Genomic DNA, 20781 nt, shown 5'->3' with positions numbered 1-20781 from the left:
GAGGGTCACTCTGTCACCAGTACTGTGATGTCCTCCTATCAGAGCTACTGGAGGCAGGAGCCACCCTTTGGTCCTTGTCCTCTGCTCCATCTTGTCCTTTCTCCCAGATGGAGCCAGGGGAGGTGACAACAGGCCTCGACAATGAGCTGGAGGTCCCGGTCAGCAGCAGCCCCAGCGGGGACTTTGAGATCCGGGAGGAGGAGGAGACGACTCGTCCCGAGCTGGGTAACGAGGTGATGGCTGTGGTGACGCCGCCGTCCGGCCCCGCGCTGGGCAAGAACCCGGAGCCGGGGCTGATGGACAACACGATAGACTCGGGTAACTCGGCCGCCCAGCTGCCCCAGAAGAACATCCTGGAGAGGAAAGAAGTGTTGATAGGTGAGAGCTGGGGCCGTGGGCTTGTGCGGGAAGAGCTGGTGTGTTTGGGGGGCAGAGAGCAGGGCTGGCCGGCCCAGGAGAGGGGTCAGTCTTTGGAAGGGGTAGTGTCGAGTCTGGAACACGATCCTGCACGATCCAAGGGGTGGAACAGCTCTGCTATGGGACAGGCTGAGCGAGCTGGGCTGCTCAGCTGCAGAAGAGAAGCTCCAGGGAGACCTTATTGTAGCCTTTCCAGACTGAAAAGGCAGGGGTGGCACTGGGGGAGCTGGGAAGGGCCCTTCAACCCAAACTCTTCTGTGATTATATGATTGCATTAGCCCATCACCGTCATTTTCAGTTTTCTTAACCATAGATTTCAGGAGGAAAGTTGCTCGCAAGCTTGCAAACACAAAACCAAGCAGGGATCCCAAACGATCCCCCTGAATTACCTGTGCTCTGAGCGGTGCTGAGCGGTGCTGGGGCTGCGGGTGGCACTGACGGCCGTGCCTCTTTGTTTTGCAGCGGTGATCGTGGGTGGCGTGGTAGGAGCCCTGTTTGCCGCCTTCCTCGTCATGCTGCTCATCTACCGGATGAAGAAGAAGGACGAGGGCAGTTACACGCTGGAGGAGCCCAAACAAGCCAACGTGACGTACCAGAAGCCTGACAAGCAGGAGGAGTTTTATGCGTAGAAGGAGAGCCGGCGTGCCTCGTGCTCCCTCCCTCCCGCTCCAAACTCTCCCTCCTCCTCTACTTCATCCAGTCTCCCTCTTTCTCTCTCTCTGTCTCTCTCTTTTTTGGATCAGACTGTGAATTTAAAAAGCAAAACCCGCAACAGCTAAAGGAGAAAACACATCTCGGGCACGATGGAAACACCGAGCGCCCAGCGCATCGCCGAGTTCAGCCCGACCCCGCTGGCCTTGGTGCAGCGGGAGGGACGGGACGAGGAGCCAGCGCCGAGGAACCCGTGTCTGGGAGGGCCGGGCAGGCTGGGACAGCGGCTGGAGGTCACTGGGCTTGTCCCACCAACACAACGGACTCTGGGATCCGGACGCCTCCTACCAGCCCTGGGCGCAGGGGTGTTGGTTTGGATTTATCTTCTTTATTTTATTTTTTTTTCCTTTGGAAAGGAGGACGTTTCATTCCCCCTCTCTTGTTTTCATTTTTCATTTTCTTTTTTGAACGGGGTTGGCTGCTTTGCAGGAATTACCTTGCTCTCTGCTTCCGTTTGAGGAGAGGATGCGGCTCTCAGATGCACTTTGAACCTCGAAGAAAGCACAAGGGGCTGAAATACCTGATGCCCCAGGCTTTGCTCTTGGAGTGGTGAAAAAGTAAATACGTACAGACCTGGCCAGTACGCTGGAAATGACCCCTTTACATCGACTCTTCGGAGGGCTTGTGGAGCGGCAAGGAGCTGCATCGGGGTATCTCACGCTGCCGCCACCTCGCTTCACCGCATCGCAGTGCGCGGCCAGAGACCCGGACCCTGCAGAACCCGCCTGCCGCCGCCCGCCGAGGGGCTTGGTGGACGAGGGACTTCGCTTTTGCTGGGTTTTCACTGTGACCAATAAATCTCAGCTTGCGCAGTACGACCAAGAGCGCTGGTTGTGAAACGGAGCGGGACGCTGCATGGGGGGGAGCTGGACATGGAGGAGCTAAACCCCCTCCCAGCTCCTCCAGAGGGGATAAAACAGCTCTGCAAGGCCTGAGACACGGCATAGGAAAATGCCAAGCGGAGGTAACACTCTGTCCCCTAGGGGGTCGGGCAGGGGTCCCCAAGGGCCACTCACCCAGAGGTGAGGCAGAGCGGGGACTTTCCACCGCGCAGCCCCGGGGCAGCTTGGCTGCTCCGTGTCTCTTGCAAGACCCAGAGATGACAATTTGCATTTCTTCTGTTGTTGGTTAAATCCCAGTAAAACCCCCAGGGCCCCCAGGAGCCCGAGAGCAAAAGCTCCTGGAAGCCATTGTCACCCAGGTGTCCCCTCCGAGGCCACCGAAGGTGCAGAGCAGCGGGGCCCGACCCGGAGCCCAACCGTCCCTTCTAGAAAGGTGAGATTTGTCTGGAGCGAGCTCTGCACAGAAAAGTCAATTAGATATTTCAATGAGTTGGCTTTTAATTAGCTGAAGCGCTGTTTGTGCCGCAGTCAAGGAGCTTTGTTTTGATGATGGTCGTGAGCTCGCTGGTGCCCCATGGAGACCGAGGCTTTGCTCTTAGAGCAATTTAAACAGGAAAATGGGGGAAAAAAGGTTGCTTTGACTCTTTTGCGTCATGAATTAATTAACCTGGACAGACACGGTGACACTTTGTCCCTTCAGGGTGTCAGTGGATATAGGGATTTGTGACCCTGATGGAGGTTACAAGACAGAAGCACTTCTTTGTGTTAGAATTTGAGAGGCCAAATGCATATATTTTATATATATATATATATTCGCATACATACACACTTATATATATATATATATATATATGAACAGAAATCCCTGTAAATTTTCATTGTACTGCGTATGATGGCTGGTGGGACTTTGTGGTTGTGGAGAGGTGAGGTTTGGGGTGCAGGGACAGTGACCCGAAATGCTGACCCCGGCTTTATGGCCGGGCAGGGAGCGGAGCCCCTGTGCACAGCCCGGCTGTAAGATCCCAGTTTAGAGACGTCAGCCTCAAAATCAGCCTTGTTTGGGCTCCTTCAACTCGGAGGAGATGGTCCTGTTGGATGGCTTGGATGGTGATGCTGAAAGGCAGATTGCGGGGGAGGCGTTTGCCCATGTTTTGGGTCCATCCCGGCTGTGGAAAATGAGGATGATGATGATGATGCTGATGCTGTGAAAGGGGGACCACGTGTCTGAAGAAGGTTGGTGCCACCCTGGCTCCAAGAGCCACTTTCTCCAACCTGCTCCAAAAAGGGAGTTTTAACTCATGGTTTTGATGGGTTTGGGATTTTTGGGACCACACGAAGGGCCTTGGCTGTTGGGGAGGAGCAGAAATTGAGCCTCCTCATCATTCAACGAGTTGGGCACATCAAGTATCAAGGCCACCCAAAATCACCATCTTTCGGAAAAATGCGGACTTTTAATCTTTTGAGCTTGCATTAAAAATACCCTCCCAGCTTAATCTTTTAAATGCCGCGTTTCTTAGCTGCTTCCCTAATCTTCTTCATTCTATTTTTTTTTTTCCCATTAATAGTCTGAAGTTCTATAATACAATTTTTTATTCACTCAAGCTTAACCTCGGTTCGCTCGGCTGGTGTTAAGTTGTAATCCTGGCACTTAAATCCGCTGCAGTTCCAGCAGTGAGGAAGGCTGAAGAGGAGGCTCGGCTTCCTCTGGCAGTAATTAATTAAACACACCAGATGACCACATGCGGAAACAAAAAAAAGGTGAAGGCAATTACACTGGCAATCAGAACTGACTAAACGCTTAATTCATGCTATGTTTGCTGCTTCCAGGCTCTCGCTGTGTTGCTCTCTGCCTGGAGAGAGGATGCGAGCTCTAGGAGACTTGGTCTTGGGTTTAGAGCCCACCTTTTTTTTTTTGGAATAAATCACAACAGAGCCTTTCCTGTCACCCCAGCTCCCTGGAGCACCGGGTTAGTTGTTGGATGCTTGGGAGCAAAAATAACCCATCTTTTCTCAGCAGGTTTGTAGGAAACTTAATTCTGAAGGCCTTTTGAGCATCCCACCCACCATCCCCTCCCAAGCTGCCACACCGGGCACCGTCCCCCCGCACCAATCCGGCTCCTTCCCCGGCCCCTGCGTGTCCCTCGCAGCGATGTCACCCAGGAGCAGCTGCTGTCCCAGCCGGGGCCGCGCCCAAATGTGCTGCTCCTCCCAGCTGTGCTGCTCCTCCCAGCTGTGCTGCTCCGCCCAGATGTGCTGCTCCACCCAGATGTGCTGCTCCGCCCAGATGTGCTGCTCCGCCCAGCTGTGCGCCCCAAGGCCCTGCGTGGCCCATGTGGGGCTGCTGGGACTTGTGGCAGCCGACGTCTTGGAGGAGAATGAGAAAATAACTGGTGACTCTTGGGCCATACAAATAAGGAGGAGGCAGCAGGAGGGGCTCAAAGGGAAGGGAGGACCAGAAAATGTGCGTGAGCGCCCAAACAGGGGAGGGCCTGGGCTGGAAGGGGGAACGGGATGGAATTCAACTCAGTCCCCGACAGGATTTGCCGGGCTGGGAGTTGCCCCTTTCCTCCAAAAATCTCTTTGATTTCCGACCTTTCAAAACGCAGCAGCAGGACTCTGCACCCAGGGAGGTTTCCCATTGTAGGGAAGGTGATAGCACTGGGCTGGATGGGTGCTGTTGAGTGCTGGTTTGCCTCTAAATTTCCCATTTCCTCCCCCTTTTGCCTGCTGGGTGCTGAAGGTCCCTGTGCAAGAGCTGCTTGGCTCCACGTGAGCCTCGGCTCCTGCTCCCCACCCTCACAATTCAGAGCTCTCCGACCCCTGCCGTGAGTCACCCACGCGGAGGCTTTAATGGGAACAAAACCATAAGCTAAAATCAAGAATGGATTTTTAAATTATCACCCTTTTTATGATGCTCAGTGTTCCTGGGCTCCGAGGTTTTCCACAAGGCTCTGGCAGCTCCTAAAGTGACATTGAATTTGCAGCACTGAAAGGTTGATGAGAATCAGCAGCGCCTCGCCGGCTGCTCGGCCATTCTGGCGGCTGCCGTGACGGGGCCACGTGTGGCGTGTCTGTATGTATATATATGTGTATGTAATTAATATATATGTATATATGTATATACGCGTGTGTACAAAGCCCACGTGCGTGCACAGGTTCAATGCAAACCCTGTGAATGAGGAGGGGGGTTTATCAGCCGGCTCTGTGCTGGACTCCGCAGCCCTCGGCCCCGTCCTCTGCCGCGGGATTTGTCCCCACCCTGCCGGCTCTGTCCGTCTGTCCCTCTGTCCGAGCAAGGGCCTGATCCCGGCCGCTGGGCCGGGGTCTGCCAGGGCTGGGATAAGGGGCATTTTGCCGCATCCCTCGCAGAGCCAAGCGCAGCCCGGGCTGCTGGCAAAGCAGCTGAAGCCCCAGCAAAGCTCCACGTTTCCTCCGGTTTGTCCCCCATACCTTGTGCCTGCGGCTCCGCGGACGCACCCACCCCCAGTCTCTGTGGAGAAGTCCCAGGCTGGACTGTACAATTTGTTTTATTATTTTTTTTTAAACTTATTTTGGGGAAAAGCCACCCCGGAGCTGCCCACGCCATGCCCAGAGTTGGGTTCTCTCCCCCACAGCTCGTCCACCGCATCTCCAGAGAGCCCGAGGGTAGCAGAGACTTCATGTGCATAAGCCACCCCTGGTCTAAGTCATAAACTTACAGCTGACAATCAAACCAGACAGAACTGCTGACTCCAGAAAATTATATATCCATTGGGGTTTGATAGAACTGCGTTTTAAAAGCCACGCGCTTACCTCTCACTAACGCTTACCGCCATTGCTCCAGGAGGAACCGCCACCCATTGGTTCTCGTGTAAATAAACGTGAAACATTCTTGTATAAATTAAAGAAAAAAAACAAACAAAAATCCATTGATATATGTGAAAAAATATTTAATTCTTCTGGAAAGGGATAATTCAAAGAAAAAGAAAAACCCAACAACAAGTGAACCCCACTTTGCTTTTTCTTTGGAGCTGACGTAAATTCCCAATAGGAGAATGGAAAAGTCTCTAAGAATACAAGAAACTACAAGTGTTTTACCTTTCAGTGAACATGGGAGGGGAAAAAATGCATGTAAATATTTTTAATAGGAAACATATCTTAAACAGAACTTTTTTTTGTATGTACATAACTCTTTTAGAGTTTAGTACTTTAATTGCTTCATAGTGTCTGTTAAAAAAACAACAACAAAAGAAAATGTTTGTTAACTGTTTTTGTTCTTACTCAATGGCCAAAACTTTAAAAATAATAAAAAAGACTATAAAAATAACCTTTGCCAATGGATCTAGCACTGTAATGGTACTGTCTATTTTTTTTAATTATTTCTGTGCTGTGCCCATTTATAAAAGGAGAAAAAAGAAATAAAGTCATTTAAACCTTGTCCGCGCTGGGCTCCGCTGGCTTTCCTGCTGCCCCAGGGTTTAGTCCACTCTCGGCTTTCCTGCTGCCCCAGGGTTTAGTCCACTCTCGGCTTTCTTGCTGCAGCCCGCCTGCCCGGGGGGTTTAGTTCTTCGCTCTCCTTGCCAAAGCAATTCCTGGAAGGGAACACGGTGAGAGATTTGGCAGTGGTGCCGTCGGCCTCCGCAAGGAGACTCTTGGATGTGTTTAACGGCCCCTGTGTCACAGAGCCCAGACCCCAGTGCTGTGTCCTGACTCGATGACAGTTCCATGGTCTTGAGCGTAAATTTCAGGGAAGGTAACTTTTGGGTACATTTTTTTGAGCGTTACTGGGTTTTATGACCAGCTTTGTACCTGATTCCCTTATAAATCTCTGGCTGAAGGTTCTCATGCTCCATCACCAAGTGCTTCATCCACTCAGAACGCTGAAGCTGCTGCCCTGTATAACCCAACCCTCATTGAGGGCCACAGACTGCCGCCCTGGGCAAACACCGTCCTGCCTTTGAGGCCACGCAGCCCAGAAGCACCTTGCTGGATGCTGGGAGCAGATAGAGCCCCAAATCCCTTCACTTTGCACCCCAACCATAGGCTTTCAGGGCCAGGCAAGTCCTGATCGCCCCAACCCCTCTATGCCCCCCGGGACTGCTCCCTGCAGAAGCACCTCAGGTTTACCAGGGCCACCCACCCAGGTTTTAGGCGATAACGATTTCCCTGTGCTGCGCTCAGGCTGCCCATTCGCTCCGCAGAGGCCGTTACACAGTGAGTAACGGCTCACACTGAGGTGTTGGTATTCGGGCTGAAGGCTTGAAACAGCCTCTAATTATATCCCCATGCCCATTGCTTGTATATATTTTTTCCCACCGAACGGCAGTTATGGGAATGTTCCCTTCCCACAGCACCGTTGCAGACCTCCAGGATTTGGTGGGATAACCCCAAACAGCCCAAGTGGGGTTTTATTTTGCAAAGGGGGCTCCCTGTGACTTACCCTTTACAAATCTCTGCTACATGAGCAGAGTGTACAAAAATAACACTGTAATTGGGACTTCACCTTGCAAATCAACACGCCAGAGGCACTAACTCCCTCTTGGTTCAAAGGACTTTTAGACAACTGCACACAAACAGCCACAACACCCACCTGAGTGTGCAGTGCTGCCCACAGCTGGGAAAGACCCTGAGACACCGACCCTGAGCTGAAAACAGCCTGGACGCACACAAGGTTGTCACCACTGTCCTGGATAAAGCGTTGGATGGAACAGTCCCGCTGCTGGTAAGCACCCAGAAGACAAAGACATCAGTTCTGATGGACTCGTCAGGAACCAATGTGTCAAATCAATCCACTGTCCTTTTGTGCTCTGTGCACAGACAAGGACCTGTCTGTGTCCAACACGGCAGGGCGGTGAGGTTTGTCACTGTCCCACAGGACACCCTTGTCTATATGCAGTTTATCATAGGGTGGGTGAAAAACTTGGTTGTAAGGTACCTGGGAGTGCTCATCAGCAGCTCACTGTCAAAATGGACAGACAGATTGAGTGGGTAGACAGACAGGATCTCTCCAGGGGGCAGGTTTATTCAATATTTTCATTAACAGTTGAATGATGGCCTAACACATTATTATTAAATTTGCAGACAATACCTTGCTGCAAGGGACAGCGAGTACATCAGAGGACAGGGCCAGAATCCCAAGTGATCTTCATAAACTGGAAAGGTATTAAAAAAAGTCACCTCCATGATCAGTGGACAGGCCAACATCAGGCGGGAAGGTAACTTCTCCTGCCTGGTTTTTCCTGAACATAGCAGAGGTCAAGAGACTCATGCTCCAGCCCCTCACCAGCTCCATTCCCTTCTCTCTGCTCGCTCCAGCACCTCAAGGGTTTCTCGGTGTGAGGGGCCCAAAACTGCCCCCAGGATTGAAGTTTGGTCCTTCCCAGGTCCCAGCACAGGGACGGTCCCACTGGCCACACCGGTGCTGGCAACAGCCAGGATCCTGTGGCCTCTTGGCCCCTGGGCACACGGTGGCTCGTGTTCAGCCGCTGGCACCAACACCCCCAGGGCACACGCTGGCTCATGTTCATCCTCATGTCACCAACACCCGAGGGCCTTTCCAGCTGCTCTTCTCCAAGCCACGAACCATTGGGGTGTTCTGGAAGGGAAGGAGGGCAGGGAGGGGGCTGTACCGCTGCCTGGGATTTGCCAAAACCATAAATCCCCCTAAACATTCAGGTATTGGAGAATGAGGTCAGACCCAAACACCTTCATGTCTTTAACCCCCTCCCAGACTCCACACAGCTGCATTCCAGCAGGGACAGAGCTCCCCGTTAGATCCCCAGAGGGTTACAAACCCTCCGAGCCCCCCGGTACTCCAAACACACAGCGTTTACCAGCCGCTCCGGCCAGCGCTGGTTACTGCTCCCCAGGCAGCTTTGCTGAGGGCAGCCATGGCTGCCCGGCCTCATCCCAGTGAGGAGCAGCTCTGCTGGGTACACGGGGGTCATCTCCTCCCTGTCCCCCAGCAGGTCTGATCCTGCACGCACAAAGTCCTATTTCAGAGTCCTCTGCACCGCTGTAAATAAACAACACCCGCATCCTCACTCTCATCTTCTCCTCTTCCCTCTGAGGTCCCTCCCACCCAGCTCATCTCTGGGGCTCAGCAAATTCCTCCCCTATGTTTCCCCTCGACTCTTTTCCCTATTCTCCGAGGTCAGGAAGTCCTCTAAAAAAATGTATATATTTATACATAAAAAAAAATAAAATCCCAGCTAAGAATGGCCGGATAAAGCTCCTCGTCCTGGTCTCCAGGACAGGACAGCCTGGTGGGAGCGATGGATATCGGGGCACGGCAGACGCCAGTGGCTCCAGAATGCCGCCTTGGAGTATTTTTGGGCTATTGTACAGGATTCGAGGCAAAGAGCAGCCTATTCCTGCTCTGCATGACAACATTTCCTGAGCATCAGCAGATATTAATAGCCAACTAATCCAGCAGTCAAACATTTCCCATTATTTACCTGCTTCAGGACAATTGGCATCTGTGCCGATAAACATTTGGGATTTGCATGTGTCCCTCACCCAGTCCCAGCCCTGCCCAGAGGCATTTCCTCCCATCCACAAACCAGGTGCTGTTTTTCCTGAGGCTGCATCCATCCTCGTGAGGGGTGGACAGGACAGATCGCCCCGTGTCCTACGTCCAAGAGGACAGAGAATTCCCTGGTGGGATATTTCCCTCAATAGAAAGGTCCAGAAAAATCAGTGTTTATCCAGGACTGCTGGAGCCTGGACATTTGGTGCCTGGATTTGTATTCAATGAGAAATTCTGCTGGTTGACAATCTGTGTTCAATCTAACGAGGAACAAAGCCAATTAAAAATAACAGGGGCCCTGTGCTACTGCCTGTAACAAAACTATAATAGTAATAAAGGCTAAAACAACTCAAGTGTTCCATTTAGATAAAAATCCAAACATTCCAATCCAATTCTGCCTTTCTCATTACTTTCTGTAATTGCTTCTCATTAGCACTAAGTCACTGGGAACAGAGAACTGGATCAGGTGGTTCTGATGAGGCTCAGACCAAATTCCATCCCTGGCAATGACTTCCAGAGGAAAGCACAAGCAGCCCCACTCCTCCCACCATGTGGGGCATTTCCTGACCTGGTCATGGAATTGAAGCCTCTTAATTGTCCAAAACTTGAATTTTAGGAAAAGGATTGTGTCAGAGGTAAAAGTCACCATCACCCTGTGACAACAGCGGCTGGGGAGCTTCCTACAGGTCTGGTCTGCATAGGCTTACCTGGCAAGGGGAAGGGCTGTGGAATCCTGCTGATATCCTGATGCAGAAGGAGTATTCTGCTTAAAAAAAGTTAAAATAAAGCTGTAGAAATTGGGAAATAACTTAAGAAGCCATCTAGCAAGGTGCTATGGCCTCCACACCCCACCCAGCTGCATCACAACTTTCAGTACCACCTTTTCCTTTAAATATCAGGAGCTCAATTAAGGAATGTGGGTGGTAACCCTTATATGCAAATGATCCATGCAGCTGCAAACCAGCTCATTAACCAGTTTGCCGGATGTTTCCACGTCAGGTAAGGTGTTCCTAATTTTGTATGCTGGGAATTAACACCTTTATTTGCGTTCTACCTCAATTTGGGCTGGGTTAGAAGTGCTTTCGAGGTGGCTGGGTAAGGACAAGGCTTTCAGCAGCCGAGGCTTGGCAAGTGTGCACACCTGGGTCACCGGAGGGGTTACAACAAGCACCTGGTGCCCAGGGAGGTTCTCCAGATGCCTACAGGACAGAAGGGTCCCCAGAGGAGCTGCTGTGGGTGAGGACAAGGAGGGGTGGGGGAAGACGGGGAGTTTGCTGGCAAGATCCTGAAATCCTCGAGACTGCGCCTGAAGTTTTAGGCTTTTTGGCTGAATTAGTCACATACTGGGGAAACTGAAGCACAAGTAGTGATTTCTCTCCTGTCTTTTGAATGCAATAATTTCTGTGATAGTGTCAGCTGAGGATGGAAATGATTCCTTGTGACGCTCTGAACTGGAGCTGAGCGCTTTTCCTGGCTGCGACCTCTCAGGAGTTAATTCCTGCTCCAAACAGGAGGTCTTTTGCTGGGCCTGGGGCTCCAGTTTCAGCCTGAATCCACATTATTGTACCCTAGGGCATTCCCCTCTGCAATAGCCCAGCACTGTGAATCCAAACCCACTGCAGGCAATGAGTTCAACAGGCAAAATCAGTGGCAGGGCTCTGACAGCAGGCTGGGTTGGGGGCACTTGTGCCCCCTGGGTGTTTTGCGTGAGGAGCGTTGTTGCCCTGGGCAGGGACGTTTCTGAAACCTGATGTTTGAAAGGTCTCCATGGGTTGTGATGAGGAGCTGGGGGATGGTTTAGGCACAGAGCGCATTGCATCTCCACGTGGACATGCACTCAAAGCCCTGATCCTGTCCAATGTGACATAAAAATGTGGCCAGTATATGTTCTGGGTCCTCCTGTGCCACCAAGAACATTTTGGACTCCAACCTTCCCATCTCACCTAACTGTGCTCTGACAAAACACCATTCACACCCTTAAATTGTTCTCTATGCTGCGATCGTCTCTCCTCTAAGATACTATAGACTGTGTAAACTGCTTGGGCAGGAAATACAATAAATATGGGCTGTAATTGAGGTATCTGAGGAGCCCCTGCATCTCTTCCCCGCTCCCCATTCCATGCTTACCTTGGGGTGTAGCAGGGCTCTGACAAAATCCTCTCTCTCCATGGCAGGCTCTTGCCATCTGCAACTGCAGTCCCACCAGCTGGAGCCCAGCCTGGTGCCGAGCAGGATGTCAGCAGCTAATAATTATAATAAATTAATAATAGCCTAATTAATATTTTTTCATTATTTCTGCCTCCTCAAAAGCTCCCGGAGGCACTGAATAATCCGCTGAAGCGTTTTGTACCACAAGCTCAAATGAGAACTGTTTGGGAGGCCGAGTGAATGGTGACTGCCACCTGGGGTGGGGACATGGGGACAGCTGCTGCAGCCTGGATCCCCCGGACTCTGCCCTGTGAAGCAGAAAACTCATCTCTGTCTGCATACATCTGCACTGATAGCCAAGGCAGCGAGCTACAGATTACCAGTTGAACTGGTTTTGATTGGGGGGAAATATGAAATTATGAGCTTCCTAAAAATCCCAGCGGTGAGGGCTGGTGAAGGGTCCGACAGGGACCTGGGAGGCAAAACCAGAGACAGGTCGTGGGGAAACAATCCCACCTGGTTCAATGGGAAGGGGTTTCTCTAGTAGTTCTGAAATAGTCCAAATTAAAACGATGCCTCTGCAAGGAAATGGTGCTGCAATCGGCTTACATTTCCAAATGGTTTGTCATTTTTAAATGGGAAAACTTACAGCGTAATCTTTGGAAACGGCAAGCTGCATAACTTCAAATTACTCCAAAATATTCGCATTAAGAAAGGCAGTGAAGTAGATCTCTCCCTTAAAAAGTGTTGGTTTTGTTGAATGTTAATTGTGTGATGAAAATAAAATCTGATTTCCAGTGTCTGTGGTGAAGAAGATAAGACATGATGAGCTCAAATTGCAGCAAAAGGAGTAATAATATCCTGGAGGCAGGGACAGGAGCAGGGGCCGGCTCACCCAGGCTGCGGAATCCCCACCATCTGCGTCTAGAGGACTTTCAATGATCCTCTGCTGCTTGGAGTTTCCATATTTCTGCAGCATTTCCATAGGAAAGCTGCTCTCGCCCACCCCCGTCAGAGCTGTCCTGAGATGAGGGGGGACGGAGATTCGGAGCAAACAGCTGCTTCCAAACCGCCTGGGAAACACCTGAATTCTCACCTTGTTTCACCAATTCTGGGCGAGGCGGAGGGCAGGGAGCCGAGGTGAAGGACAGGGAGCCGAGGTGAAGGACAGGGAGCTGAGGTGTCCGCGGGACCCCCGTCTGCACACAAAGGATGTTGCTGCAAGCAAATCGACTCCTGCAGCAGCTGCTGGGGGCAACCGCTGGAAATGCAAAAGGCCGTTTGATTTTATTTTTTACCATTTATCACATTAAAAATAAAGTCGGGGTTACATTTAGACCACCCCGCCCCTTTAAAAGCAGCGGACGTTTCCTTGCCTGCAGAAGACAAAAGCAGATGGTGCTGCAAAAGGGGGAAGGAAAGCTTTTAGCAGCCCTCCCCGTCTCACCAGGCACTCGCACTCCGCGGTGACAATCAGGTGACAATCGCGGAGCAGGTAATGGAGATGGAGCAGAAACGCTCATTTGCTGCTTGTGGAGAACAAAAGAAACGGCCGTTTTAATTTTTTTTCTTTTTTTCTCCATAGATCAGGGCAAACAAACAGCTGCTTTAATAACGAAATCTGCCTTGATGTGCCCAGGATGGGGTCTCCTGCTGAGCCGAGCCGGTCAGCTGATAGCAGGCAGTTTTTCCTTATCACTAGCCCAAAACGGCAAAGATTATCTTCTGTGATAAATGTAGGAGAGGCTGCCAGATCAAATACTTCACTGAGAGATTTAAGGGGAAAGAAAAATATTTAATGCTGCTTCTTTCTCATGGCCATAGTTTGCACATCTCGGGGCCCCTTGACTCTGCTGGGATGTGACTTTGTTCTTCCTGGGGGAGCTGAGAAGAGGACAGAGCAGAAATGGAACTGCAGAGCTGCCCAGGCTGGGAAGATTTGAGCAGATTGAAGGTTTTGCCCGGGGTTCATGTTGCTGAAATGCAAATTATCCCACTGAGTCTCGGTAGCCAGGCAGTAACATTAACCCGTATTTGTAGCACCGAGGTCTGGAGGTGGCTACTGGGGGGACTTGCCAAGGTGTAGGGTCCTGCTTTGGGGCAAGACCCATATAGCAGGACCTGGGGTCTTTCCCCAAGCTCCTTTCCAGCTGGGTTGGGAACATGGAGAAGAGGAAAATCTCAACACCTATTTACACAACGGTTTTCGGTGAGCGGATGGAGGGATTTGGAGCCAGGCAACCGCTGAAGCTTTACATGTCCAATGCAGACTGTGAGAACGGGGAAATAATCCCCAAAGCTGCAGTAATTTCAAGAAAAGAGAGAAAACTCTTGATTCCTGTTACATTTGAGGGAGCTTTAGAGGAGCAAAAGCAAAGGCCAGGCTTTGGTAGGAGCTGGCTGTGCAAAGCTGCTTTGGGCATCTCGAGAAGCCCACAGATTGTTTTCATTTTCCTTAATGGATCCTCAGATCTTTCACTTGGAGAAGAACCTGGGGATGAAAATTCGACAGAAAGGATTAATTGTGGCTGGCATAGGAGTTCAAGGGGACGTGAGCCGTGGAGGTTTCAGGCTGGCCAGAGAGGAGGGTAATTCAGTGGGAGGTGATGCGTACAAGTTTCTGGCTGGCAGAGAAGAGGGTAATTTAGTGGGAGTTGATCCCTTGAGGTTTTCACTGGATAGAGAAAAGAATAACTTGCAGGAGGAGACTCATGGGTGGGTTCTCTTTAGTTTCAGGCTTCATAGTAAGTTCCTCTTTTAACTTTAGGGCTGGCTTCCCCGGATGACTCTTGTATTTGCTATTTCAGACGCCTGATTAAAGAGCAGCTCCTTCGGGATGCTGGACGGCTCAGGGCTTGGGAAGGGGGAACAGAGACTTTCTCCAACCACAGAGCGCTGTCGCTGTGCCTTCTGACAGCAGGGGCACAGATAAAGAACTTCATTTTCCTAGAGACCTCCTGGGTCAGTCCTCTGGTCTAACCAGAGAAGGGAAGATTTCCTTGTAGCTGGGACTTTTATAGCCTTTTCCTCCTGTGTGAATAGTCAGGAGTCTAATAAAAGCTAAATCTATATGGCAACTTTCCCCTCAGAACTTTCTTATGACCTATTTCCACTACATCTATAGAGAAATTCTCGCCCTGGGGCTGCTCACCGTGTCTCAGGTGGGGTTGGGGTCAGTCGGCCGGTCTGCAGGTGACTGAGGACGATGCACCAGGAGCCGCTCGTGTGGCCACGCAGTGCTCCCAGCAGGGGAAATCCAGTGGTGCTCTGCTCTTGCAGCTCCCGTGTCCCACGCTCAGTTCAACATGTGCTTCTGGTAGAGACCAATTCCAGTAGCCCCAGGTACAACCAGCGTTCAATTTATAATCGTGCTCAAAAGACACTCAAAGCCAACCTTCTGGTTTAGGCAGCTACAGTTTGTCACACAGTGCACAATGTTAAGAGGGTCCTAATCCCTTGAGAGGTTTCAAGATGCTCCTGTCATATGACTAATATATACATAATATATATACATATAGATTAAATCCCTCCTTTGCTAAGTAGCAATATCGCTCAAACTCCATTTCAGAACACCCCACCAGAGCATAATTTTGCAACAATTTTTCCTGCCTTAGCAGAGAGCTCGTCTATTTATACACATCTCCTCCACACCTAATAACCACAAGAATAACTAATAGGAAGTGCTTGAAGCATGTCTTAATTAGTCTGACATTAGCAATCACCAATGTCTTTAGTTAATTGATAGATTTTAGCACAATTGAATCTCAGAAATTGAGTGAGGGTTTCATCTCCCTCCATCAGAAGCTGAACAAACTGTGTTCATATATCTCTCGGTGCAAGGATGTGACACAACGGCAGTTGATGGAATGGAGAGGACCCACCTCTAAGAGCAGCAGAAGGAGCACGCAGAACTTCCTCCCATCTCGCCTGCGTTAGATGTGACTAAATGCTAAAGATATTATTCATGCTCAGATGGTAGCTGAGGATCTGGAGAGCAGAGCCAGCGTTTGCCTTGCAGCAGTCGTACTCCCCAGAGACGAAGCATTTAAAGAGCAGAGACTCATTGGCATCGCCCAGATCCAGGTCCATCCCCGCACCCTGTTTTCAAGGTCAAGGTGAACCAACAGATGAGGTAGGGAAGGCTCATGGGAGCAGGGATGGCATTGCTGGTGCCAGTGGGGATGGGAAGGGGATCGTGTGCTGCTGCTCAGCTCTGTGCTGGTACCTCCCTGGGCCCCGAGGAGCAGGCAGCAAAGAGACCTCACGATTCCAGGCAAGCCTCAAAGCTTTGCAGAGCATTTGCAAAGCAACTGCTGTGATGCTGAACTCATTTCACTGAATAAAAGGCCCGCAAGGAACATCTCAGGTCTATTTGCTTTGGATTTATAATGACGGCTCAGCAAGTTAACCCAGCTTTTGAAAAGATTTCTCCCGTGATGGAGTCTGCAGAGCAGGGGAAAGGGAGACGATGAAAACATTTAAAGGAAGCCCTGTGGGGATGACTCCAGATTTAAGCCCTCATAAAATGCAACTGGTTTTCCAAAACACGCCGAGCCAGATTATTGTGACACAAACAGGAGGTGAGGAGGCATCGGCCAAGTGGAATCATCTTAATGGCCACTAGAAAAGCAACTGCTGTGTAAATGTTATAAAGAAACATTTACAAGCTGGACGCTGCTGTTTTGACAAGCCGCCCGTGTAAAAGTGAGAAGAAATCCTTGCAGTGCCTTGTTCGCAGCAACAAATATCTTGGAGGGGGTTTTGTGACAAGGGGAGGTCGTGCTTAACCAGCCACTGCAGCTGTAATGGTCCCGCTGGCAGCTGGGCGAGGGCAGGCAGAGGTGAACACTCAGCTCCATGTCCTGCTCCTCCCAAAGCGCCCGCATCCCCCATTGATCCTCCAGCCCTCTCTCTGCTTTCACACGAGTGCCGCGGCTACAACCAGACAAAAAGGAATCTCTTTCTAACAGCTCTGCCGGCCCTTTGGGCTTTCACAAGCCGGGCTTTGATGGACACCGAGCTCCGGTGGGCTCCGTGCCAGGCCCATGAGAACCGAGGAGGCTGTAATGAGATTCTTTTAGTAGTTCTTGTCAAGGCGCAAAACCAGCGAACCTCAGTAAATCAGCGAAGCCTTTCGTGTTCCCCGTCTTGATGGAAACATCAGTAGAGAGACACTTGGTGCTAAATTGCCTGATCGTTGGCAGGTGTCCAGTCCTGAGAGCAAGATGAGGGTAGAGGGAAATAGGGGAGGGTAATGCATGGGATGAGACTCTTCCTCCAGCCTTGAGGGCCAGGTCCAGCCTTGCCCTGGTCCGATGGGTCACGTTCTTGCAGAAGGAAAGTGTCTTGCAGGTAAACTCGTACCCGTAGGGTTCTTGGAGCTCACTGCACCAGAAAGAGAGACCCAGGAGCTCAGCCCAGGGAGGGATGCAGAGGAAGCGCGATGCCCTTTGCACTGATGGTCACCAGGCAGTTCTCCACCTTTTTGTCTTGTCCTGGGCATCACAGTCATGGAAAAAAGAGGTCTCCAGTATCAGCATTATGTTTTCTTAGCATTTAGGAATTATTATGTATATATTTATATGTAAAAAGGCAGGGAGGAGAGGTGAGGACTAAGGTTTGAGGAGGAATCTGATCCTCAGGACCCTCTCTCTGAGGGCATTGCGGGTCCCTATCTTCAGCCTGGCTCTGCTACCAGTCCCATGACAGCAGGATGAGGCCTTTGGGCACTGTGTGGTGAACAGCACCTGTGAGCCCAAACCCACATGATCGAGTGCCCTGGGTCTGCTGTTGCAGCCGATGTGATGGTTCAGATCCTTCTGGGTTTTTCAGAGCTGTGAACTCAGCTCCCTTCCGTTCTCTCACCTGCCTCAGCTTTGTTTGCTGAATTATTCAGGTGTCTTTGCTAAGATTTAACACATCTCCTCGTTAGCCTGTTGAAAGATGGACCTAGTTAGAGACATCTATCCTGCCTGGATCCATTTCAGGCAAGTCTAGCGGTGATGGATGTGGAGAGCAGGAGGGCTTTTCTCCTCCCTCTCTCCAGCCTCAGCCTTGCGTATTCCCTGCTAGAGGATGCTGTTCCAGGGACTTTATTTATTGACCTTGGAGAGGCCGTGCATCTCCTCCTGCTGACATCCCGCCAGCTTTAGGAGCCATCCGGCCTGGATCAGCAGCCTGAGATGCTGATGTCCTTTGGAATGGAAGGGACGAGGTGGGTGGACGTGTTGGGATGGCAGCAGCAAAATTCCTGTTGTGTGAGCTGACACTGCTGAGCCAACAGGACTCGGTTCACCAGCTCCCTCAGCACCAGCTCCTGCAATCTGTGTAATCTGGGGATAATTAGCTGGTTTTCTGCCTTGCAACTGCATAGTGTCTGCTTGTGCTCAGCTCTGATCGGCCATTTGACAGCTCCTGGCTGGCTGGAAAATGTTGCAATTAAATGCTCTTTCAGGTCAAACTGTATTTCAGGGTGGAAAAGAGTGCCTGGCTCTAACTGGACCGTGGAGGGCTGTGAGGTGGCTGTGCGCATACATTCGGCACTCGGGTAGTAACCAGTTCCTCCTGATGTCCCTTTGAGGAGGCAGCAAATCCAAGTTTCTGTGTCAGTTCCATCTATCAGAAAAACGATGCCTTTTTGGATGTGGCGGCATGAATTCTGGAGGAGGAATTCAAGGAGTTTTGAAGGGCTGCATCTTTCCAGGCTCTTACCCTGCCATTGCACCACAACTGTCCCTAAACGCACCATATTTCATCCTGATGCCGAGTGGGTTTCTTAGTCTTCTCTCTATTGTCTCAAGCCATCTCCACTACACACATAAGCATAACTCTGAAGTAAGTGTTTGCAGAGGAGAGGTGACATCTGGAGCAGCCACACAGTGCCCTGATGGGAGACAGGAGGTGGTTACGGCTTGGGGGACACTTGGAGGTCTTGACTCTTTTATGATGGGACATAGGCTGTGTGCTTTCTACCTCCACCCGTAAAACCATTGAAGAATTTGGAAACATTATGCTGGAGAAACGCCTGTGTGTGTTTGTGGGACCTCTTGCTTCAAAGCTCTGTTTCCCTGCATTTTGTTTCCATCGGCTGGGCTGCCCTTCCAGCTCTTCCCGCCGCCCGTCCCCTCCTCCCTCCCCAGGGAAGCGGAGCGGAGCTTTGTGTAAACGGCTGCTCTCCAGATCCCTTTGAACGCTGCCAGAGCCCCTTGTTTGTGTGAGCAGAGCAGGTTTCAATATACATGAGACTAAGCAGGCACTAAGGAAAAGAAATCCCAAACCACAAACATCTGGGCGAGTTCTTGAAAAAAGGAGGCTCTCCCTTTATTTTTTTCTTTTTAAACAAAATTACCACCAGCAACACAACAACAAAAAGCTTTCAAGTCTTTTTCAGACACGTGTCTGAGATTTCCGCCTTTGACAGAGGATGCTTTGCATAGGGTGCCTTGTGTCGGATTTTGCTCGTTTCAGATGTTTCCCAAACAACATATGCTTGTAAAACAAGGGCAATAAAGCCAGCCATGGCTGCTCCTGCTTTGTCTTTAAAGCTAAGTTGAAACACACTCCTGTCTGCTCTGCTTCTCTGGAGATGTGGTAGTAAAGGCTCTGTCTGCTTGGATGGCAGCGATGGGCTATGCTGGGTGAAGCCTGGATTTAACCCTCAGTAACAAGTGCACTCTGGCACAAGCTTGGAATGAAGATGCTCAGAACGAGACTCATCTCCAACATTTGGCTTCGGGGCCTGAGGCTCAGCCCCGCCACCCACGTGCAGTTCCTCTCAGTGCTGGCCAGGATCCTGGAGAGTAAATATCTTTGAACACCAGACCCCTAAGCTGCATTTCTGCATGTCAGGCCTTGGAAAGGGCTTTGCTCTGGAGTCTGCTCCTCGAATCCCAGAGGAGCTGGCTGCCAGCTCCTCACGGGCATTTGGTGCTTTTGTGCAGATTGGAGTCAGAGCAGCAGATGAACCACAGCCCAGGTGCAATTTCCCTTCCCCAGGAGCACTGTATTGATTTAACTAGTGTCATGCACTCTGCCAGCACCCTGTGAGGGAGGATGCCGGCAATGGGAGAGGATGCGTGTGACCATGCCTTCTCTTCCTCCTAGAAATCCCCCTCCCGCAGCCTTCTCCGGTCAACAAGAAAAAATTGCAACATCAAAACCATGTGTTCCTCCTCCAGCATCATGCTCCTTCTCCATGGCACTAATAAGGGTTCATTTATATCACGTGATGTTTTGCATGAAGTTGAAGACTTCTCATGGGAGATCTGTGGCCTGCGGGATGGTGTAAGAGGGATTGGTGGTGGGTAGCTGAAGGTTGCAATGGCCAGAGTTCAAGAGTAGTCATTCTCTGGATGTTTGAGTAAAGATCATAAACTCATGGAATGGTTTTGGTTGGAGGGACCTTCCCTGCTCCCCAGTGCCCCCCTGCCATGACAGGGACATCTTCACCAGCCCAGGTTGCTCAGAGTCCCGTCCAGCCTGGCCTGGGATGTCTCAGGGATGGTTCATCCACCACCTCTCTGGGTACCTGGGCCAGGCTCTCACCACCCTCAGGGCCACAATTCCTTCCTCATGTCCAGCCTGAATCTCCCTCCTTTAGTTTAAAACCATCACCACTTGTCCCATCGCAACAGGCCCTGCTGATAAGTCTGTCCCCATAAATAAGATAAAAAAAGTGGAAAGCAGCAAAGAATTGCTGCAGCTTCTAAAATACCTGCTGGGGAGGGTGGGGACCTCTCCCAGTGCTTGAAGGGGACCTCAAGCATCCTGACGCCTGGTTCCCAGCTCTCCTCAGCATCCCCCGTGTCAGATGGGATCCATCAGTCGAAAGCCCCTTTTGCAGGGGGACCGAGGGAAGAGCCAGCGCTGTGCTGAGCCCCAAGGGTTAACCGACCCCACAGTCAGCTCCTCCACCGGCACATCAAAGCGCTGCTCTCCCCAAGCCCTGCCTTGCCCATGTGCTCTGTGGTGACTCCATTGTATTCCCTCCACAATGAGAGCTCTGTGGTGGCTGGGAAACCCCCAGCATGTCCTGGCCCAGCGACTGTCACGCTGGCGAGGGGTTTCGCCTGCATCCGGGCGCATGAAAGGGGGAGTCACGCAAGTGAAGTCTCTGGGGCTGGACGGGCCGTGCTCGCCGCTGGTGAGCGGGGTGGG

The 20781-nt window shown here is 51.1% G+C and overlaps 1 protein-coding gene across 3 annotated transcripts in view; it reads left to right on the top strand.

The window, feature by feature from the left end:
* The window catches only part of SDC3 (syndecan 3), a 33049-nt gene extending 27155 nt beyond the window's left edge, over positions 1 to 5894 (top strand). Inside the window, exons 4-6 of one of the 3 annotated variants that reach the window (XR_010652834.2) lie at positions 108 to 378; positions 880 to 2403; positions 3988 to 5894. Coding sequence is in view for 1 of the 3 variants with exons in the window: in XM_065856940.2 (XP_065713012.1) it covers positions 108 to 378; positions 880 to 1046 (438 nt within the window). In the remaining 2 variants the exon portion in view is untranslated. Of the gene's footprint in view, positions 1 to 107; positions 379 to 879; positions 3757 to 3987 lie in introns of those variants that run through there. The other 2 variants (XR_011735705.1, XM_065856940.2) reach the window with 2 other exon arrangements.
* The last annotated feature ends 14887 nt before the right edge of the window (positions 5895 to 20781 follow it).

This window comes from Patagioenas fasciata, chromosome 25 (genome assembly GCF_037038585.1).
Source record: "Patagioenas fasciata isolate bPatFas1 chromosome 25, bPatFas1.hap1, whole genome shotgun sequence".
Classification (NCBI taxonomy): domain Eukaryota; kingdom Metazoa; phylum Chordata; class Aves; order Columbiformes; family Columbidae; genus Patagioenas; species Patagioenas fasciata.
The sequence above is the reverse complement of the archived record's forward strand: the minus strand, read 5'-3'. Positions and strand labels throughout refer to the sequence as shown.